This window comes from Schistocerca americana, chromosome 6, assembly GCF_021461395.2.
Source record: "Schistocerca americana isolate TAMUIC-IGC-003095 chromosome 6, iqSchAmer2.1, whole genome shotgun sequence".
Lineage (NCBI taxonomy): Eukaryota > Metazoa > Arthropoda > Insecta > Orthoptera > Acrididae > Schistocerca > Schistocerca americana.
Genome location: NC_060124.1, coordinates 107,626,496 through 107,650,772, shown reverse-complemented (window position 1 = coordinate 107,650,772; position 24,277 = coordinate 107,626,496). Strand labels below are relative to the sequence as shown.

The 24,277-nt window shown below is 44.4% G+C and overlaps 1 protein-coding gene across 1 annotated transcript in view; it reads left to right on the top strand.

Annotated features, from left to right (window-relative positions):
- The first annotated feature begins 917 nt into the window (after nt 1-917).
- LOC124619996 overlaps nt 918-24,277 on the top strand; it is a 65,279-nt gene continuing 41,919 nt past the window's right edge. Inside the window, exons 1-2 of the mRNA XM_047146661.1 lie at nt 918-1,010; nt 14,100-14,254. Of these exons, the coding sequence (XP_047002617.1) occupies nt 918-1,010; nt 14,100-14,254 (248 nt within the window). The remainder of the gene's footprint in view (nt 1,011-14,099; nt 14,255-24,277) is intronic.

Sequence of the window (24,277 nt, the reverse complement as noted above, 5' to 3'; positions counted from 1 at the left end):
GGAAAGGGGTTCGCGATTGGAAGTAGCTAAACAAAAGTATAGTGTTACACGAAACTACTTATGCACATTTGAACGCATGCGTTGTTTGAGGTTCTTGGGGTAAGAGAAATGTAGTTGACTTTTCTTTCGTGCTATGTACAAAAGTCAGAACGTATGGAAACTGGTTCTTGAGCGTGTTGTGAATCAGACGTAAAAACTGCATCCAATATTATTGCTTTTCTATGACACAGTGATGAAATTTTTTGGTAGCTACGCGATCTAATAAATGAACCAAAATATACACAAAAGTATCTTAGCCCTTCACTCCAAAATGAGTTAACTAACAATGTCCTATGCTGTATAGTCGAAACAGTAATTATTAATCACATTACAGCTGCCCCCTTCTCTCCTGTTAGTACAGATAAAACACCGGACATAATGAAAATAGACCAATTAACTCAGACATTTAGGTATGTTCCTGTTTCACATGATGCCGCTGGAAACCCTTGTGACATGATCATTAATGTAGCTTTTTGCGTTTTCTTGAAATAAAAGATCAAAGTGCGTTAGGAATAGAAACGGAAATAACTAAGCCCAACAGACGAAAAGGGACGCTTGTTAACTAAATACCGTGGTCAGAGCAGGGCTGTCGGCAGGTATTTTTTCACCTTATGAAAAATTTCAAGCGACACCTCCCCTCCCCCTCCTCGCATTTTCAGACATAGTCAACCTTTTTCACAACATCATTCATTCATTTCGTCTTATTTCCACGAATAAAACATACTCTATACATCTCTTAGACGCGAATACGTCTTTAAAATCAGTCAATGCAAAAGAAGTGAAACGGTTACAGTGGAATACATTTTGAGGTATAACTCCAAAATTGCTTATGCCAACCAGAATGGAGATATGTCACCCACAGAGTATACAACTAAAACATGTTCACTTTTCATCATCCCCTGAGTGAGCGTGCGGCGCCCAGGGAGGAACACAATGATCGCCGCGGAGAGCGCGGCAAGCGGGGAACAGAGGTGAGTAGGGTTTTCGAAGTGCTTCCAACGCTCACGGTTTGCGCTTCATACCGATTACTCACTGTAGTGCAAATGACGCGCGGGAGAGATGGTTTTTGTGAAACAGCATGCAGTATTTACACAGATGTTTATCTTAACATGCTGTGCATATTCGTAGCACTCCACAGAGACAAAGAAACAAATGCACAACTGTCCACTGGCCACTGAACGACAGTTCACTGTGCTGCAGTGAACAATGGTAGACAGCATTCGTTGAAAAATGCACGAAACCTTCCGAATTATGGCAGAGCAGAACAATGGGTCTCTGGGAACAAGGAAAAGTAAACAGACTATAGTATGTTCAAATTGCTCTGAGCACTATGCGACTTAACTTCTGAGGTCATCAGTCGCCTAGAACTTAGAACTAATTAAACCTAACTAACCTAAGGACACCACACACATCCATGCCCGAGGCAGGATTCGAACCTGCGACCGTAGCGGTCGTTCGGCTCTAGACTGTAGCGCCTGGAAACCGCACGGCCACTCCGGCCGGCACTATAGTATGTGAAACAGCACCAACTAGTTTCAACAGGCGGATAACATTTGGCAACTTATTTTGCCTTTAGACAAAACAAATGTAAGATACTGCAGTGTCTGTGTTATTCTGAAATATTATATATTGTATATGCACGCATGTACAAAGGAACAGGCACTGTCGCTGCTACAGCCGTTATGAAATACATTAAATGTTTTCGCAGTCGCAAATATGGACAACCGATCAGGAGCAGAATGGAATGACGACAATGAAAATTTGTGCCCGACTGGGATCCGAACCCGGATTTCCCACTTTAACCTGTACTCGCACGTACATTATGTATATTCGCATACAGCGAGGCTTGCCCGATTTCGGCAGATAAAAACGGTATTGCAGTGCCATTATCAGCTGATGGTTTCCCATGTATTCGCAACTGTGAGTGTATTTGATATACTTCATAACGGCTTTAATCTGCACTGTTTACTTCTCACCGCGGTTGCGTATATTGAGTTCCTCTTACGAGTGAGCCATGGCACATTCTTACCGGTGGACAACGATCACGATCACATTCCAAGCAGAATATGCACTTGAAAAGTTTATAAGGGATAATCTTCACCTGGATCCGCAGCACATTATTGGCAATCACTTTTCCATCAGTGGAAACGTTGTACGTGGGTTGTCCAGCAAGTAAGATCCGATCGGTCGCGAAATGTAAACCACTGGGAAAATCCGGTAAAGCTATGCACAGATGTGTTGGACAGTGTCTCCAGTATGCCCGTCGATCGTATCGCGTCACTCTTTTCAGTTTCGAGTGAACAGTGAGCAAGTAAAGATGCGTGGGGAATAGCGTCTCCCGCCGACTATGAGGGCCTGGTTAGAAATTTCGCCTGGTGTCACGCAGCCCACATAACACAACTGTCGAGCTGTTCCTTCTTCATGCCGGTTCTCGGTCGCACTCTGCAGGGGCAATGAAGACGCTCCTGCAGCGTTTCCGATGAGAAGTGTTTGATCACCCGCAATATTGCCCGTAATTTACTCTCCCTGAGTCTCATTTCTGCTCACAAGAACCGCTGGCTATGAAGACAAAATTTTTACACAGACAACGAGCTGCAGACCAGTGATCATAACTGGCCGAAAGCACAGGCGGCTGTTTTTTATGACGAGGATACTGGAAAGCTGATACAACACTACGACAAAACTCGAAGTTGGATCAGCGAATATGTAGAGAAGTAGGTGGAAGGTGTACCTAACTGTTGCAAATAAAAAGTTTCTGGCTTTCACTGTGGTTTCCACTTCGCGACCGATAGGAAATTACTTTCTGGAGAACCCTCGTATATGTCAAGATGCGAACCGAAGATCTGTGTACCGAAACTGTGGGCCGCCACGCGCGACACCTCAAGTTTAAGTACCACGACGGACCCAAAGGTGGTGTAGTGATTGACGAGGCGGCTTTCGACCTGCGTCCGATCCTAGTTTTCGAGCTCCGGTTCGAGGTCTCGTCAGACGGCGTCATGTCGGCTTTTAAACCGTATTGTAATGTACTCAGTCACCTGACAGACAAATGGAAAACCTTTGAGACCTACATTGTACTCAACGACGTCCATCAAGTGAAAATTGAATTGGTGAAGCATGTGCCGTCTTACTTGGTTATAGGAGGATGCATGACCATCATTATGTATGACGGACAGCCCGGTACCTGCGCTGGCTGCGGCCAGGAAGGGAATGTCCCCCAAAACTGTCTCCATCGCCGGCTTGTGCAGACAAAATCAACGACGCCGTCTCCATTGCGCCGTCCACAGTTCTTCCGGTCACCTACGCCGCGGTCACCGCACCAACTACCGCTCTTCCGGACGGCCCATGCGACCCGGGTCAGGTGACGAATACCGTCGTGGAGACATTTCACATCATTGCAACCAGAGGCACTATCGGGAGGAGACACTCCCCTGCCTCGTATGGCTGACTGCAACACGGATCTGACGCCTGGCGTTGTACCGATTTCTGCCTTCCTTGTATCTGACAAGCAGGCGATGGACAACCGCTATCATTCCGGCACAGAACAGCTAGTACGTAAACAAAAGACCCCACGGAAGCGCCAGAAGCGGCACCGTACTCTCTCGGATAGGGCCACAAGATAACAACATGCCCGATGATGCAAAGTCCACCGAGAAGCAGATGACGGACGGTGATGTATGATAAATATAAACTTACCATATACTGCAGATGTTTTCTTGGTTTTGCCATCAGCGAACTCCTGTATGACTTCGTTGAAATCCAAAAATAGTGCTCTGAGCACTATGTGACTTAACATCTATGGTCATCAGTCCCCTAGAACTTAGAACTACGTAAACCTAACTAACCTAAGGACATCACACAACACCCAGCCATCACGAGGCAGAGAAAATCCCTGACCCCTCCGGGAATCCAACCCGGGAACCCGGGCGTGGGAAGCGAGAGCGCTACCGCACGACCACGAGCTGCGGGCTACCAGCGCACACAGTCGCGCCTGGAACAAAGTGGTTTTAAAAAACCAGTTACAGAAATTTGAATTCATTTTTCAGATAATGCTGCAATCAAAGATTCTAGAATTTACTAATTTAGCATCTCAAACTATGCAATCGGAAAATGTAGAGCTTGACAAATCGTGTCAGAATGAAGCTGATAATTTATCTTGTTGTCGATAAAACTTCGAAGAATCACTGTCATCAATTACATCTTTGACAAAAAATGGGCCATTTCCCCACAATTTGAATTTAAAAGAATTCGTAAAGCGAATAAAATGGATGGATTGTGTCAGGACGATCGGCTAGTGAATCAAAATACGTATTTGAGAACCACTGCTTGGACGTTATTGTAGACAGTTTAAGAAGCAGATTTGGGTGCATGCGTAATGTTAAGCACATCTTCAAAATTATTTTCCCAAAATTTCTGAATTCTGTTTCTGACTAAGATATTCACGGCGAACAAATAATTCTTCAAATCGAGTAAGAGGAGAAATTATGCTGAGATTTCCCAGACCAGGTAATAGGTTTAAAAACGCTCTGAAAAACTCTGCAGTTGATTAACAAAACTATAATAGAGATTTCAATCTAGCTGCCAGCGCTGAAGACTTATGCACGGCATTTTGGCTATTTTTAAGTTTTGCTGTTGCTGGTTCTTCAGAAATTCATATGGCTCTAAGCTCTATGGGACTTAACATCTGAGGTCATCAGACCCCTAGACTTAGAAATAATTAAACCTAACTAAGCTAAGGACATCACACACATCCATGCCCGAGGCAGGATTCGAACCTGCGACCGTAGCAGCAGCGCGGTTACGGAAGGCCCTAGAATCGCTCGGCCACAGCGGCCGGCCATTGTTTCTTCGTCTGAATGCTCATTTTCGAAGCTAAAACTTACAAAGTAACTATCTGCGTAATTCTAAGACAGTATACTCAGCGGGCTCAGTATCGAAAGTGAGAGAGTCTGAGTCTTTGATGTCAGTGAAACCATCAATACCTTCGCGTTACAAAAAGAACGCCTAGTGGTCCAGTTTCACTGGAGATCAAGGGCGAATTCAACGATGTTTTATAGGTATATCAGACAACAGATAGGAATAAGGGCTTGATGATATAGGGTGTCAATCACTATAATGTATTTAATTTTAATAATATTTACCTGTATTAATACTTTTGCTTAATACTTCGCAAAAATTGAAAGAATATCCCATTTGTGTATATTACACGGGATTATACAGCACATTTCTGCTACTACCTGCTGTAACTAAAGTTACGTTAATTATCGATAGATTACACATTTTAGTTTAGTGGTCCCGGATTGTTATTTTTGCAGACGGTCCAGTAACAAGCCTTTGTGTAGGTGGAGGAACAGAAGACAGATTTCGTAACAGTTTTAGTTGCATCTATTGCTGTTACCTGTAGCTGCTGTATTTTACGATTGACAAGGTGGAATGGTCGACACCGACCCGCGATACCCTCAGAAATTGTGAAAATTAAAACTTACGTGTCCATCTTTGGTATGTGTCGTACCGGCAGGACTCCCTTAAAATCAACACCTTTGAATGTCAAATGTGCAGATACCCTGTGAAAACACAGCATTACTTTTGAAACTTGTAAATGTTTCGTCCGAATAACGTGAGTGGCCTGATGTCTGGTGCTGTGGTGAAAGCCCTAACTGATGAAAACGGCTGCGACGACTGTCCCATAATATCTACATGAAGACCATGTCAAACAAGCCGCCTGCCGTGTGGGGGCAGCGTCGTGTACCAGCCGTGAGAACTGAGCAGATTGGGCGTTTTGACTTTATGGCACGTCGCAGTTTTTGCAGTCTTAATAGCGCTGCGCATTGATTGTGCTTCCGTGCTCTAAGAACTCAAAGAGCAGAAGGTCGCTGCAGTCGAAGAAGGAGATCACCATGACCTTATAGGAACTTGTGTGAACAGCTTTGGATAACTTTGGCGGGGGAGTTGTGGGATGTTTCCACTGTTGGCTTTGTCGTTCACCCTCGGGCTGTCGCAGTACTGGTGGGCAGAAAAATCCAGTTGGACGACAAAGCCATACCCCACACTGTCAATGGGACAAAAGCTGCGCTGCAGCGATTTGTTTGTAAAACACTGACAATATCGCCTATGCAACCCGGATCTTCCACTGTGTGATTTTCTCATCTTTGGAACCTGAGAAAACACACGCGTGGGCGTCGATTTTAGTCGGATAATGAAGTGCAAGAGCGGGTGAACTGTGGATCCGACAGTGGCGGACCGCTTTCTACGGAACAGGAATTGATCGTTTCATCTCTCAGTGGGGTAAATGTCTCAACGCGTGTTTTGGTTACTGTTGAATGGAAGCATTACGTGGCCACATTATGGCGAGCGTTCGGTTTTCAGTTGATTACCCCTTATATAATACACAGAAGAATGGGAAAACGAGCTGAGAATATGACTAAGGACGATGAATTTGGTTTTAAGAAAGGTGGAAACACCAGAGAGGTAGTTGCTGTTGCACTTTATAATGAAAGCAAAACTGAAGAGAAAGACTTTATTTGTCGACCCAGGAAAAACGTTCTGCAATATAAGATCGTGCAAGAAGTTTAAAATCCTCTGGGAAATTTGTGTCAGCTATTGGGAAAAACGAGCAATATTAATATGCTGTAGGCACAAAAATGAAGAGGAAAAATATGAATGGAAAACAAAGAAACAAGGGTTCCGTTTGAAAAGGGTGTAAAGCAGGCTCAGATGGCTCTAAGGTCTATGGGACTTTACATCTGAGGTCATCAGTCCCCTAGGATTAGAACTACTTAAACCTAACTAACCTAAGGACATCACACACAGCCATGCCCGAGTCAGGATTCGAACCTGCGACCGTAGCAGACGCGTAGTTCCGGACTGAAGCGCCTAGAACCGCTCGATCACATCGGCCGGCTGTAACGCAGGGATGTAGTCTTTCATCCCTATTATTAAATCTATGTACTGAAAAAGCAATAACGGAAATAAAGAAAGGTTTAGATGAGGAATTAAATTTCAAAGTGCAATTACATTAATGATAAGATTCGTTGAGGCATTGCTGTGCTCAGTGAAAGTAAGGACGAATTATAGGATCTGTGGAATGGAATGAACATTCTAATGAGTACCGTATATGATTTGAGGGAAAACTGGAGAAAGATGAAAGAAATGAGAGCAGCATAAAAGAGATTTCCGATACACTTGACGTGAAAATCGCCTACCATGGAGTAGACGAAGTGGAGAAATTTCTTGGGAGAAAAATAACACGTTACAGACGAAGCAAAGAGGAGAATAATAGCAGTTTATCACAGGTAAACATGGCATTGCCGGTGAAAAGAAGTCTAGTGGAATTAAACATCGGCCTTGATGAACAAAATTTCTGAGAAAGTTCAAAATGTGTTAGAAGACTAATGAGATAGACAACATTGCGAGAGATCTGACAACACTGTGTTGCTACTTACGTAAACTGGTGTGTTCGTCTGTTTCAGATACGCAGTCTGAATTTCAGCTCCGTGCTGCTGTCACATGGTTTGTGAGAGCAACATCAGTGAAGCTGTGGTCTTGTTGTGTGTAACGAAAATGGAACAGCGGAATTTAGAGCAATGTTATGGCGGCAAGTTTTGTGTTAAACTTGGAGAATAAATGAATGTGACCTTTGAAAAGTTGAAATAGGGCTAAGGAGAGCATTCCTCAATAAGAGCACAAGTTTTTCATTTGCAGAAATCGTTTTTGGAAGGCCGAAAAAATGTTGAACATAAACCTGGTTCAGGGAGGCCTGCAACTTCTAAAACCTATGAAAACGTCGAACCTGTGCGTGCTCTTGTGGCATTGTTCGTCCGAGACAAACAGTCAACCAGATGGTTTACGAAGGTGTCCCTGAAAGGCTCAGAAAAAGCGTGACTTAAGTGAATGCTGCCTCATGACAACGCCTCATGTCACGTGGCCACTTCCATCACGGAATGTTTGACTTCAAAGACCATTCCTGTTGCTCCGCAGTCCCCATATTCGACTGATAGGCCTCTTGACTTTTTTCTTTTCTCGCAATTGAAAAATGTCTTTAAAGAACATCATTTTGGGACTTTGGAGAACACTGAAAAAGATTGTGACCTACACGTTAAAGGTTCTACCAGTTGAAGCCTTTTAGATCTGCTATTAAGACTGTAAACAATGTCTCCGCCGGTGTATAGCTACCGAAGGCAACTACTTTACGGGGGACGATATCGTTCTCTGGAAAAGAAGAAAACTTTTTTAGACAAAAAATCAGTATACTTACTTTTCTCACACACCTTCTATGTTTCGAGCACAGTAATGTCTGGAAGTGAACCGTGGACAAATTGGAAAAGTACAAAATGGAATAATTTGATATAGAAGGATGTTGAAATTAGGTGAACTATTGAGAAATCAGGAGGTTCTCCGCAGTATCGGCGAAAAGAGGAACATGTGAAAAACATTGAGAAGAAGAATGGACAGATATCAAGGAAAAACTTCCATGTTACTTGAGAGAAGAAACTGTAGGTGAAGACAGAGATGGGGTTACAGAGTGTTAGAGGTGTAATTACAGATATTGTGATCATTGGTCCCTTAATATGTACTCACTTCAATGTGTTAGTTGCTTTTTTTTTCTCTGCGTCTAAAAATCTTTCAGCAAATACATTACATAATCTACTACCCGATGTTTCATGCACGGTCGTAACTGCACCACCAAGTGGAATACGTTTATCATTATAGACTACCGTTTTACGTCTATACATCCACCATTCATCATATGACCTGCTGCCCAGCGGAAAATAATCATTAACGGCTTGCTCTTGCCACATGTACGTGGAGATACTAACCGACCAAAAGACATACTACTCCTAATAATTGTAGTTGTTAGTTTGCAAATGAACGTAAGTACTGGCATGTTGTTGTTGTTGTTGTGGTCTTCAGTCCTGAGACTGGTTTGATGCAGCTCTCCATGCTACTCTATCCTGTGCAAGCTTCTTCATCTCCCAGTACCTACTGCAACCTACATCCTTCTGAATCTGCTTAGTGTATTGATCTCTTGGTCTCCCTCTACGATTTTTACCCTCCACGCTGCCCACCCAGATGCTAAATTTGTGATCCCTTGATGCCTCAAAACATGTCCTACCAACTGATCCCTTCTTCTAATCAAGTTGTGCCACAAACTTCTCTTCTCCCCAATCCTATTCAATGTTGCTCAATGTTGCTCAATGTTGCTCAATATACTGTCGTCAGTCGCCAATAAGAATATCTGCACTTATATCCCTAACATCCGATATTTCGAACAAATGGTTAGGACTTGGTGACAAGTTCTTCACTGAGATGAAGAGGTTAGCAGAGGAGAGAAATTCGTAGCAAATCGCAAAAAAAAAAAAGAGCGAGAAGACTGGTGACACCATAAAAAATGAAGAAGTTCACGTCTCTACTGACCTTCTTGATTTTCACTTTTCGCTACTGAAATGACAACACGACATGCTACGTATAACAAACGTTAAAGTGTTTCGCAAGTTAGTATACACTTGGATACGAAAATTATTACCATTTTAGTGTTACCGCACAAAGTAGGTGGGAATAAGACCATGTAATTCTCCATATAAGAGAAGATAAAGCACTGGGTTTCTAATGCATAAATCACATTAGTTTTAAATGATTGTGAGGAGGTCCTGTTATGTCTCTTAAGTATACAATCACGTTCGCTGCTTGCATTAGGTTGATGCGAAGCTCCTAGCGTTTTTGTTCTGCATGTTAGTATTCCGATTGCTATGGGTTTATTTATTGAATGTCATTTTGTGTTTGTGATTCACTGCTGCTATCTGGGTTTAGATATTGTCATTTTGTCATTTGGAGATAGCGAGTGGAGCAGTGGATGTTAGAAAATGGGCTGTTAAGTGGAGAAATTGGAATTTTTCCGACGTATTCTTCTGTTTGAGTTCAGTAGAGGAGTGAGAGCAGCGGATGCAGACGGGGACATTTACGCTGGGTACGTGGATTATGCGATTGGACAGAGCACTGCAAGAACAAGGTTTTCTCGGTTAAGCAGCACCGTTTTGCCATTAGTGACTCTCCAAGTTCGGGAAGATCTTCGGAGTTTGATGGAGATCGTTTAAATGCGTTACTCTACAATGACCTACGTCAGTGGACTCGAGAGCCGACAAATGTGAAGAAATGTGACCATTCCACCACGCAATAAGGAAGGTTCTAAGATCGGGTGTATGGGTACCGCACACTCTAAGCCAAAACCACAAAAATAGGCGGGTGGCCATATGTATGTCTCTGCTTTCTCGTGATCAGATGGCTCATGAACAACACTGACCAGTCCTACCCTGTATCGTTACTGGTGGCGAAACAGCTTTAAGCTAACGTAAGGAAAAGAAAGAAATCGTTGATCCCAAACAAAACAGCAGCTCCCCGAACAAAGAACTGCGCGCATCCGCAATAAATAATATCATGCAAGAGGTGAAACTATGTATTGCTTCCCATAGGTATGACAATCATTGTTGACATTTAACTTCTACAACTGAGACGTCTTGCAGACGCAATCCAAGTACAACAACCAGGGAGACTGCCCCACTGAAGACTGTTAACGAAGCCTCGACCTTACGGAATAGAATCTTCGAGTAGTTCAAATACTTATAAAGCAAAAAACCCAGTACCTTGCCATGGATAAGGGAACTGGAATTGGAACCGCTCTTGTTTTCTGTACACATAAACGATCCTGCAGGTAGAGTGGGTAGCAATCTGCGACTGTTTGCTGATGACGCTGTAGTGTACGGAAAATATTGTCGTTGAACGGCTGTAGGAGGATGGAGGTTGGCTTAGTGAATATTTCTAGTTGGTGTGATGAATCGCAGACGACTCTAAATATAGAAAAGTGCACGTTAACGTGGATAAATTGATTAAATAATGCTGTGATGTTCGTATCAGTATTAGTGGTCTGCTGCTTGACACAATCATGTCCGTTATATATGTAATCGTTACGTTTCTAAGCGATGTGAAATGGAAGTAGTATGTAAGGTAGGTAGTTGGGAAGGCGATGGTTGATCTGTGTTTATTGGGAGAGTTCTAAGGAAGTTCACATATAAAAGGAGACCATGAGCAGAAGGCTTGTGTGACCCATTCTTGAGTAACACTCCAGTGATTGAGATCCCCACCACGTCGGATTAAATGGAAGACATCGAAGCAATGTAGATGCTTACTGCTAAATTTATTACCAGCGGGTTCGAGCAACAAGTGAATATAAAGATGTTTCGGGAACTCAAATCAGAATCCTTGCATGAGAAACGGAGTTCTTTTTGCGAAATACTATTGAACAAATTCAGAGAACCAGAATTTGCGGCTGACCGCGAAGAGAAGGTGAGGGACATTAGGGCTCGTTCTGAGGCGTATATAAAGTCGTCTCTTCTTCGCTTCAGTTGCGAGTGGAACAGAAAAGGGAATGGTAAAAGTACCCTCCACTATGCACCACATGTTTGCTTGCGTAGTACATACATATAAGTAGTTGTAGCGAGGTGACCAAGTTAATTCGCTCTGAGGCCGTGCGTATAGCTCACTTTCTTGTGTAAGTACGAGACGTCGACGGAATTATGTGCTTCCTGCATTAAGCGGCCTCAAGACGGTCAATAATATTGCGGAATTTTTCCCGGTGCAGTGTAGGGATGAGATTGAGAGGTTGCGCAATACTTTTGAAAGATATTGTGCTGTCCGGAAATACTGTCCTGTCTGTGGGCTCTATTGACAATATCCTTGACAGTCGCTTGCGTGCTACACAGAGGAAGAAATTTAAGTTAGTTTGGGTTTTTTGTAGCGTGGAAAATGAGTTCGACATAAAACGGAAGAGCGTTAGTATTATGTATAAATCATTGCCGGCATTGTGGGATATTAGGGCGGATGAGTACAGAAGTTAAGAATGATGAATCGTATGATTTGTTGCTCAAAAAATACAGAGAACAGCCATGAAAGAAGATGTGTTTTAAAATTTAATTAATGCAAATGCAATATAAGTATGAACGGGGTGGTCAGAATCACTATGAAAAGCTTGTAAGGTAGGCTGTACTGAGAAATAATTGTTAAGAAAAGAATTCGATATGATGTACCGTTTCCGAGCTAATTAGCATTGAAATTAGCCAATCAGGCGGTTGTGCGCTAGTTCTAGCGGCACGCCAAAGACGGTGTCGCCAGATGTGTCCATCGTTTGATTTCCTGGACCCGTTTAGACACGTATAAAGTATATACCTTTTAGTGTGTGTAAAAAACATGCAATATGAAACCTTGTTAGCAAACTGGAAAGTTGGACTGATGGCTTACTCTTTTTTTTAATTCTTTTGGGTCATCACTCATCTGACTGGTTTGATGCCGCACGCTACGAATTCCTCTCCTGTCCCAACCTCTTCATCTCAGAGTAGCACTTGCAACCTACGTCCTCAATTACTTGCTGTATTCCAATCTCTGTCATCCTCTACAGTTTCTGCCCTCTACAGTACCTTCTAGTACCACGGAAGTCATTGCCTTACGTCTTAACAGATGTCATATCATCCTGTACCTTCTCCTTGTCGATGTTTTCCACATATTCCCTTCCTCCCCGATTCCGCCCAGAACCTCCTCATTTTTTACTCTATCAAGTTCACCTAATTTTCAACTGTCGTCTGTCATCTCATATGCTTCGAGTCTCTTCTGCTCCACAGTCCATGTTTTACTACCACACAAAACTGTGCTCCAAACATACATTCTCAGAAATTTCTTCCTCATCTTAAGGCCTATGTTTGATACTAGTAGATTTTTCTTCGCCAGGAATGCCCTTTTCGCCAGTGCCAGTCTACTTTTGATGTCCTTTGAATCATAGACACTATGCGTAGACCACAGGTAATCATCAGTTTATCTTCAGTATACTTTTAAAGAATCTGAATTTGCAGTAACAAAGCTCAAGGTCAGAGAGGAGGGAGGGACAAGAGGAGATGGATAAAGGGATGGGTGAAAATTGACATAAAACAGGAAGGAGGAGATGGACAGAGAGAGAGGGGTCAAGAGGAGATAGAGAGGGGAGGAGAAAAAGAACGAAAAAAGGTGGAGGAGGTGATGGATTACAGAGGGGAAGAGGAAGGGGACATGACGAGAGGGACAGAGAGAGGGGGTGGAGAAGATTGACAGGGAGAGGAGGTGATGGACAGAGAGAGGTGGAAGGAGGAGATGGACAGATAAAGTGGTGAGGAGGTGATCGACAGAGGGGGAGAGAGAGGGGGGGCAGGAGGAGATGGGCAGAGAGAGGTGGGAGGAGAAGATGGACAGAGAGAGGGAGAGTTGATGGAGAGAGAGAGGTGGAAGGAGGAGAAAGAGAAAGGGGTAAGGTGGTGATGGACTGACAGAGGGGGGGGAGAGAGGGGACAGAAGGAGATGGATAGACAGAGGGGGAGGAGAAGATGGACAGGGAGAGGGGGAGGAGGTGATAGACAGAGAGAGGTTGAAGAAGGTGATGGACAGAGAGAGGTTGAAGGAGGAGACAGACAGAGAAAGGTATGAGGAGGTGATGGACTGACAGAGGGGGGGGGGGGGAGAGAGGTTGAAGAAGGTGATGGAAAGAGAGAGGTTGAAGGAGGAGACAGACAGAGAAAGGTGCGAGGAGGTGATGGACTGAGAGTGAGAGAGAGTAGGACAGGAGCAGAAAGAGAGGGGAGACAGAGGGAGGAGGGGTGGACAGAAGGAGGTGAAGGAGGAGGATATAGACAAAGAAAGGGGCAGGGGAGATAGACGGAGACGGGGAGAGCGGGAGATCAGGACATGTATCCAACTGCCATACATATTAGAAACGTGTGATTTCTCTGTTCTTTCTTTTCCAGTTAAGCAGACTGAGCAGCGGCAAAGCGTGGCCAGGTTGACAGAATGACAATAATATTGCACAATATTATTGACCATCTAGAGGCTGCTTTACAATTTACACGGCGTGCCCGAGCGGACGCGCTCCCGGTGCCGTGGCAGACAGAGGAGGGACACGGTGCCGCCGCCCCTCGGCAGGCGACCTTGAGGGTGGCGCCAGAGCCAGAGCCGGGGCCAGGTGTGTCTGGGGGCGGGGCTGGCGCGGCCGCTAGGGGCGCCTCCACCGCGACGCCGCCGCCGCCGCCGCCGCCGCCGCCGCCGGCCTGGCCGCCACTGTCTCCACGCCCGCCGCCGCGGACGCACGCCCAGACGTCAGACGCAGGACGGCCGCTCGCGCTGCCGGCACGCCGCCACCAGCGACTCCACAGTGAGTACCTGCCGGCGCCCTGTTTGCCTAAACGCAACGCCAGCTCTAGGCCGCTTCGCGATCTTCTCTAGTGTTTGATGGGTGCCGCTGAGGTTTGTTAAACCGTTCAGAGCATGCGTAGTGTGCGTCGTGAATGCTCAATCAGAAAGTGTCGGTCTTTCGAGTGTGTGCTAACCTATATCCAATTCTATAACCCGAGAGCCGCCGAGGGCAGTTTGTGTACAATTGTCACTCCCATATTTACCGAGTTGTTGGCCGGCAACACCCATCAGCCTTTTATTTGGGCTACCAGACTCGAATTCTCAGTAGGCATCATCAGGCCCTGCAGTATGAACGACAAAAAACATCGGTTCGAACAAGTATGTAAAAGGGAACCAATATCTGCGCCTGGTTTCCGCAGAAGACTGTGCTCTTTACTAACGTAACTACAGCTTTCCACTGTTGTTACTTGTATGAAGAGCACACACTGTTGGTGAAGTCTTCTACGAAAACCAGGCGCAGAAACTAGCTCCCTGTTACATACTTATACGACTCGAGGCTTTTCGTCGGTTTCAGTACAGGGCCTGATGGTGACTCTATTGAGGAGTCGAAACTGGTAGCCTAAATAAACAGCTATAAAAATAACGACTGTTACAATACTATTTTTAAAATTTCGCTACAAGGTTTATTTCATTCAATAAAATAATTTAGTGGCTTTACCAGTTTCTGATTTATTGACATCGTCAATAGCAGGTAAATACCGCTTGGTCGATGACTTACGTCAAAACATGTTCTCGAGTAGGAGCCGCAGTGAAGTACAGGGTACTCCACGAGAAATGGCCAGTGTTCAAGGATATGATAGGAACGATTATTCGAGGCAAAAGTCTAGTAAACATGGGCTCTAAACAGCATACCTGAAGAGCTGTGAGCACTTCTCAACCTTCAATACCGTGAGACAAAACTCTTCTACTGCAAGCTCTTTGCTTTCGACATTTTAGGAGGAGGTAGTGTTGCGAAAAACAAGAAAAAATTGTCCAGTACACATGGCCCGTAAAATGCATGAGCATTTGTTCAATAGGACCGGTGTGTTTCAAACTAACGAAGATGAATTAGTGCACGTAGCTACCAAGGTATGCACTTTAGACACAATGTCTACCGGGAATTTTTTTTTCTTGTTTTGGTCCATACTATCAGCTCTCAAATTATGGAAAGCAAATAGCTTGCAGTAGAAGACATTTCTCTCATGGTATCGATAATGCAGACGTACTCATCTCTCTTAAAGTATGCAGTATAGATTCCATGGTTACAGGACTATCTTGTTCGAATAATGGTTCCTGTCATATACCTGAACACCGACCATTCCTCCTCGGGCGCTGTGCGTTGGTTCCCACCATATTTTGACGCAGTCAACGGTCTAGAAATATTTGTGGCCTGTTTATATTGACCATTAAGTTTGATCTGCTACAGCTACTAAATAATTCCTAGAGCAGTGACTGAAATAAACTTTACACTGTCCTTTACACTGTCGCCTCCCCCCCCCCCCCCCAGACGTGAATGGTGCCTGCAGAGAACGATTATTGGTAGGCCTCCGTGTGACCTCGAATCACCGCAATTTTATACTCACGTTTTTCTCACGAGTTACACTTTGGAGGAAGCAAAATATTGCTTCACTCTTCTAGAAACGTACGCTCTCGGAATTTAAATACCGTAGGTTATATATTCTTGAATTATCAAGTTTGTAGCGATCGCTAGTAATTCTTTTTATTACTGTTACCGGTTTCGACAGATTTACGCTGTCAACATCGGATCTACATTAACATTAGATGTGCAAGTACATGTACATCTAATTATGTTGCAAGATCCGACGATGACAGCGTAGCTCTTTCGAAATCGGTAATGTAACAAAAATAATTACGAGCGATCTTGGCAAACTTGAGTAATGTAATAGCTCTAACTTTTTAAAATACTGGGAGTATGGGACATCTCTCCCGATCGCCAACATAAGTCGCTGAAAGTGGTCATCCGGAGTAGTGCAGAGCCGCCATTCATCGCTGACTACATTCATCAGCACTCAACGCTTTCAGGTCACGGCAGAACTCCAAACCCAGATGTGTGTCTGTTGTGGTGTTAACGGCATCCTATGCGTGGAACGCTGATGCCCTTGTGCGCCTACTGCTAGTCTCCTGGATGACACAAAAGTTTGCAGGGTCTTGGTGCTCGGATAGGAGGCCCATACGTTAAGGGGTTACAGTGAGCTCGATGTACAACACGGGGATCATACCTTTTGATGATCAGCGGAACTTTGACGACGAGTATAACCGTGCTCAACGTTCCTAGGCAGTCCAACATCGAACCAGTTCACATCTGAGTGCCCCAGAAATCTGGATATTTCCCGACTGGACCAGACAGCCAAATGGGGCCCACAGTTAAGCCTCTTCCAAACTCTGTAAGGTGCTGAAAACGCTGTCTCACACATGTATACGGAATGTTATCGTCTTTGACAGTGATCACAGAACATCTGACGCTGCTGAAGTCCCTTTATACACCTCAACAGCTGTGATAACACCAATAAACAAGAACAACACTAATGCATTCTGTTGGATGTTTTATCTGTCACATAGAATTGTAACTCTAATCCATTACAAATCCGCCAGTGGCGTGTACGTGTGCGTACTTACATTGACATCCGACCGTGACTTTTCGGTGCTTCAGTATTTGGTCAACGTTTCTGCCCCTGTTCAAGTTACCTTCATCAAGATGGTGCGTTTACATCTGGGCCAGTGACAGTTCAGATCTTGTAAAGCGATACTCGAGTCAGGTAAGGCACGACGCATGGGCGGAATCCTTGACGATCAGCTAAATACGTACTACCAGATTCCGCAGCTTCTAGGTTAATTTTCAATGGTGGTATTCGCTGAAACGATGTGAATAAGGGACTTTCGAAAGTAAGATTCTTTGGCTCGAGCTGAGCAGAAGTCCTACCCATCGTCTTCTCTCTCTCTTTTTTTGCAGAGTTTTCGTCGTTTCTGGATATTTTAGGCGTCGTATCTTCCCTCTGTTCCTTATGCATGGTTCGCTAAGTAAGTCATGTATACGCTAGTTCTACTTACATTATTTATCAGTATTACGAAGGGACTTCGTTATTCGTTTGTGACGTAGGCTTCGGCTTTTAGAGATTTTGCGCCAGTGAGGATTGTCGTCCAGCCGAGCTTTTAAAGTGTAGGTTTTGGCATGTGATGTAATGAAACTTCAAATTATTCAATAACCATCAAGTAACGTCTGGCTCATCAGTAAATGCATCGCTCTGGTGAAAGGTCGTTTGCAAAAGTGGCCGAAACGTTGGTCTAAATAATATGACTGTGCGGTCAAATGCCCGAAAACGTTTGGTGAATATATACACGCTGCAAAACGAGATTACAAGGGCAGAATAGGTGGAGAAATAAAGAGAATGACTTGAGTGGTACGGGAACACTATTAATTAGCTTTTTAGTTTCATATTCTGTAACACATTCTAACGTTACTCTTTAAAAGTTGTTAATTTAAATAATACTTTTCCAAAGGAATTAACAATTTGGTAAAAAGCTTAAGTTCAAGTAGAGCTGAAGGATTCCCAATAAATGCAATGAAAAACAGTGTAGCTTATTCATTGCATTATCTAATTTAAGGCTGTATTTAATCAGATCCATCAACAAAAGTGCATATTTCCTGAAATTTGAAATTGTCTAAGATCAGTGCATCTGTAAAATATGGAGGCGAGCCGCGTCTTTAAGACACCTTACAATTCTGGCTGGTCAAAGCAACTTGCACCAAACTCCCATCCAGCAACCAACATGCATTTGCATCATTACAGTAATGACTTTTTCAGGAAATTGGTCTCCTCTGAACTTACATACAACTTCTCCTGATTAACATAATTTCTCATTGATCACCTTGCTTTGGGTCAAGTACCGCAGCTGCAGGCCTTGGAAAATTTTTGTCATCTTTTAAACAAACTGCACATTCTAACGGAAGGTTGCCTCGGAGTCAGTCACAGTGTGTTTAAGTACATTGACATTAAGCTTTGATACCATCTAGCTTTAACCAATTGTGGCGCAGTTTGTTCCTCGGAGTGTTACCAGGATCGTTTTGCTATAGTTTAATTTTTAGCCTAAATTATGCTCGAGTGGGTGAAATGTTTCTTCAGAGTTGAAAGACAATTTTTATTAAATACCATCGCGAGTACTTAACGAAAAATTCGTAAGCATTTAGTGGCTGTTGTTCAATAATTGAGATGAATAAGTCTGCATAAATAGTTGTCAGCAGCTAAAACTAGTTAGTTAGCTAATCGTGTATTCATCCAAAAATCAGTTCCTCAATGATTTTAGACGTAGTAGTACAAGATCTAATCTTAATTAAAAGTTTACAAAAAGGAGGCGCATAATTACTAACAAGGCTCGTGTACTTCAAAACTATATTGCACAATATGTTCACATCGCGTTACGAGTGAATGCAGACATTTTACTCACAGAGTGCGCTACGCACACATTTCTCCGCTGAAATCAGGACCACGATGATACTGCTTGTTCTAAATGTAATTCTTTGCGCATTCATATTTTTGTAGCTAAAAAGAACTGAGTAAACTGAGAATCCCTGAACTCTGTATGAGGCAAGAAAGTTACCGTTTTGCGTTGCAGACACCGAGCATACAGTTTTCGAGTAAAGTACATTTTCCTCCGAAAGTATCTTGAGGAATGACAGAGGTGTTTAATTTCTTAATTTTTTCCAACCCCAATTCTTGTTACCAGTCTATGTTTTGATTTATTTAAATAATACTTTTCTGTAAATTGAGTTTTTTGAGAGTGAAATGTAATGACGTTTTTTAATATGCGGTTTTTTAGTTTTTTTGTTTCCCTGTGCAGTTCGTGGTAAAGTTTGGTTCCCTCGTCGAAAATACCGTTTAGACATTCTTGTTTAATTTTTCACTTTACTTGTAAGTAAAGTTTGGCTTCTCTTGTATCATCATAAATGCATTTGTTGTTAGGATAATATGGCCGTCGGTTCTGGCGCTGCAGTCCGGAACCGCGGGACTGCTACGGTCGCAGGTTCGAATCCTGCCTCGAGCATGGGTGGGTGTGATGTCCTTAGGTTGGTTAGGTTTAAGTAGTTCTAAGTTCTAGGGGACTTATGACCTACGATGTTGAGTCCCATAGTGCTCAGAGCCATTTGAACCATTTTTTTGTTAGGATAATAATTACGATTTTTTCTCTTAATGAACGTACGGGTTTGGCAGATATACTCAGACTGTGCCGTTAGAATCCCTCAGTCTCTAAATAAGTTTTTCGAATTAACCTGATTGTTATTCTTAATGCACTTTTCTGTAGTTTGAAGATTGTGGCCGTATTTTGTGCTTTGATAAAACAGATAAAAACTGACTGCACATTGAAATAATATGCCAGTACGAGGCACTTGTTTTTACACACAGAAGATAGAACTCCAATGGTACAACATGCTGCTGACCTTCCCTTTGCTAATAATCTTGGTGTGCCTTTATCAATTCAACTGACTGTCAACATTCATCCCTGCAAATTTTGTGTTTGTCACGCAATCTGTGGAATTATCATCAGCGGGTCGAAGGCTTCTACCCAGTCATTGACCATTCTGGTTCGCAACAGGAGATAGCAAAAGGAAATCTGAAGTTTTAAATTATGCTTGTAAGAAATCGTTCACACAGGAGGCCCATACAAGCATACCGTCGTTTGACAATCGCGCAGTCTCCGGTATGGAGGACAAAGCAATTGGCATCATTGAAAGAGTTGAAAGCTAATAAGTTGCCAGGTCCGCATGGAGTCCTTTCCGGTTTTACAAAGTGTGCTGTACGGCTTGGCCCCTTACTGGATTTGTCGCGTATCTCCCGCCGAGCGCTGGGATAAAGCGCAGATGTCTCCTATATATAAGAACGCTAAAAAATCGGACCCGCAGAATTCTTAACATTGGTTTTTGGTAAAATTCTTGAATATACCCTGAGTACGAATATAATAAATTACCTTGAGACGGGAAAGCTTCTTTCCACAAATCAGCACAGTTTTAGAAAGCATCGCTCGTGTGAAACTCAGCTTGCCGTCTTCTCACATGATATCCTGCAACCCTGTGGATGAAGGGCTGTAGGCTATTTCCTAGATTTCCAAAAGGCGTTTGACACGGTGCCTCATTGCAGACGATTAACGAAGGAGTAGCACACCGAGTAGTTTCCCAGATATGTGAGTGGCTCGAAGACTTCTTAAGTAATAGAATCCAGTACTATGTCCTCGATGGCGAGTGTTCAAGGGCATTGTCAGGAGTGCCCTAGGGAAGTGTGAGAGGACCGCTGTTGTTCTCTGTCTACGTAAGTGATCTGACGGGCAGTGCAGAGGAGTAGGAAAAACAGTCCCGTAATATTCGAATACAGCGTTAGTAGTCTGCTACTTGAGACAGTCATGTTGGTTAAATATCTAGACGTAACTTTGGAAAGCGACAGGAAATGGAACGAACATGTAAGAACGTCAGTAGGGTGGGCTAATGGTCGAACACTATTCATTTCGCATAAGGACCACGAATATAAAGTAAGAAAATTTAGGGGCTCATAAGGAGGCATATAGATTTGTTTTTCCCTCGCTCTGTTTGCGAGTCGATTAGTATGACGTTGTACCCGCTTTGACCCGCTGATGATAATTCCACAGATTGCCTAACAAACAGAAAATTTGCAGGGATGAATGTTGACAGTCAGTTGAATTGATAAGAGCACACCAAGATTAGCAAAGGGAAGGCCAGCAGCATGTTATACCTTTGGAGTTCTGTGTATAAAAACAATTGCCTCGTACTTATTTCAATGTGGAGTCAGTCCTTATCTGTAATATCAAAGCACAAAATACGGCCACAATTTGCAAACTACAGAAAAGTGCAGTAAGAATAACAATCAGGTTAATTTGAAAAATTTATTTAGAGACTGGGGGATTCTAACGGCACATCTGAGTACATCTGCGAATCCAGTACGTCTATTAAGAGAAAAAATCGTAATTATTATCCTAACAATAAACGCATTTATGATGATGGAAGAGAAGCCAAATTTTACTTACAAGTCACGTGAAAAATTAAACAAAAATGTCTAAGCGGTATTTTCGACCAGAGAATTAAACTCTACCACAAACTGCAAAGGGAAACGAAAAAAAAAACTACAAATCCACATTTTAAAAAACGTCATGCACCGATTTGATTGGGAAGAGTGTCATAAGGCCATTGTGTCCTCTCCCGAGGAAATGTGGTCCGCATCTGTTGCAACTTGTCAATGATAATCTCAATACTGGCAATAGTACGGAGTTGATGACAAAACATGTTGTATCGAGGCCAAATCTGGGGATCGTGCTAGTCACGGGAATACCTCAACACAACGCAGACAGTTCATAGACACACGTACCGCACGTGGACCAGCACTGTCCTGTTGCAAAGTGGCATCACGATACTGTTGCGTGAGAGGTAACATATGATGGCGCAGAATCTCTATGACGTACCATTGAGCCGTCGGAGTTTTCTCAGCGGTTACCTGAAGTGACCGGGGAAAACAAGATATAGGGGCCCTGCAACGTACTTATGACGTCACACTTGTTGGCCATTCTTCGTGAACGCTCGGCTTCGTGCAGGGGACACGAAATATCAGCTTGTAATTGGAAAGGTACCCACTAAAGATCATTATTTTGTCGTGTTCTGTCGAGAAGTTGCATGGATTTAAACACCCAAGTCAGGAATTACACTCCTGGAAATGGAAAAAAGAACACATTGACACCGGTGTGTCAGACCCACCATACTTGCTCCGGACACTGCGAGAGGACTGTACAAGCAATGATCACACGCACGGCACAGCGGACACACCAGGAACCGCGGTGTTGGCCGTCGAATGGCGCTAGCTGCGCAGCATTTGTGCACCGCTGCCGTCAGTGTCAGCCAGTTTGCCGTGGCATACGGAGCTCCATCGCAGTCTTTAACACTGGTAGCATGCCGCGACAACGTGGACATGAACCGTATGTGCAGTTGACGGACTTTGAGCGAGGGCGTATACAGTAGTGGGCATGCGGGAGGCCGGGTGGACGTACCGCCGAATTGCTCAACACGTGGGGCGTGAGGTCTCCACAGTACATCGATGTTGTCGCCAGTGGTCGGCGGAAGGTGCACGTGCCCGTCGACCTGCCACCGGACCGCAGCGACGCACGGATGCACGCCAAGACCGTAGGATCCTACGCAGTGCCGTAGGGGACCGCACCGCCACTTCCCAGCAAATTAGGGACACTGTTGCTCCTGGGGTATCGGCGAGGACCATTCGCAACCGTCTCCATGAAGCTGGGCTACGGTCCCGCACACTGTTAGGCCGTCTTCCGCTCACGCCCCAACATCGTGCAGCCCGCCTCCAGTGGTGTCGCGACAGGCGTGAATGGAGGGACGAATGGAGACGTGTCGTCTTCAGCGATGAGAGTCGCTTCTGCCTTGGTGCCAATGATGGTCGTATGCGTTTTTGGCGCCGTGCAGGTGAGCGCCACAATCAGGACTGCATACGACCGAGGCACACAGGGCCAACACCCGGCATAATGGTGTGGGGAGCGATCTCCTACACTGGCCGTACACCACTGGTGATCGTCGAGGGGACACTGAATAGTGCACGGTACATCCAAACCGTCATCGAACCCATCGTTCTACCATTCCTAGACCGGCAAGGGAACTTGCTGTTCCAACAGGACAATGCACGTCCGCATGTATCCCGTGTCACCCAACGTGCTCTAGAAGGTGTAAGTCAACTACCCTGGCCAGCAAGATCTCCGGATCTGTCCCCCATTGAGCATGTTTGGGACTGGATGAAGCGTCGTCTCACGCGGTCTGCACGTCCAGCACGAACGCTGGTCCAACTGAGGCGCCAGGTGGAAATGGCATGGCAAGCCGTTCCACAGGACTACATCCAGCATCTCTACGATCGTCTCCATGGGAGAATAGCAGCCTGCATTGCTGCGAAAGGTGGATATACACTGTACTAGTGCCGACATTGTGCTTGCTCTGTTGCCTGTGTCTATGTGCCTGTGGTTCTGTCAGTGTGATCATGTGATGTATCTGACCCCAGGAATATGTCAATAAAGTTTCCCCTTCCTGGGACAATGAATTCACGGTGTTTCCAGGAGTGTATTAAACTCGTCTGAAATAGTTTCTCGCTCTCGCCGGAGACGGCTGGAAGCACTGGCCCTGCAGTTTCACATGCTGTGACGTGCGTCCCACGGCCTGTCTATCTCGAGGACCTCGTGAAGTGACCCCATGACGCCCGGGGTTATAACGCTAAGTCTCTCCACATCTTTGGGGCAATGGGATCTCTCTTCAGGTTGCTGCCAGCCTCGCCTACAATGGTCATTCGAGGCAATGCAAAACCGCGGTTCATCGCAGAACATAAAGCGACGCCATTCATCAGCACTCCGTACTTCCTGGAAACGACGCCACTCCAAATGGCTCTGAGCACTATGGGACTCAACTGCTGAGGTCATTAGTCCCCTAGAACTTAGAACTAGTTAAACCTAACTAACCTAAGGACATCACAAACAGCCATGCCCGAGGCAGGATTCGAACCTGTGACCGTAGCGGCCTTGCGGTTCCAGGCTGCAGCGGCTTTAACCGCACGGCCACTTCGGCCGGCACGCCACTCCAAACGCAGCCGATTGTGTTATGGTGTTAACACTGCTTCAGACTGGTATGTGGCATCTCTGTGTTCTTCACAGTGATCGTTCAACATCTGAGGCTGTTCAAACCCCTTCTATGGTATACCTGACCTGGAAACAATTCTACACATGAACAACACCATTGCACTCTGGTGGCCATTCTACCTCTCACAGGGAACAGCAGGTCTAATCATTTACATATCCGCAGTAGGCGTGTACGTGTACGTAGTTACATCGACATCTGAACATGTCTTCTGGGTGTTTCACATATCTTATCAGGAACTGTATTTATCGACCATATAATGTACCCAGACAGCTTGCTGACTTATCATCATGCATGTCAGAT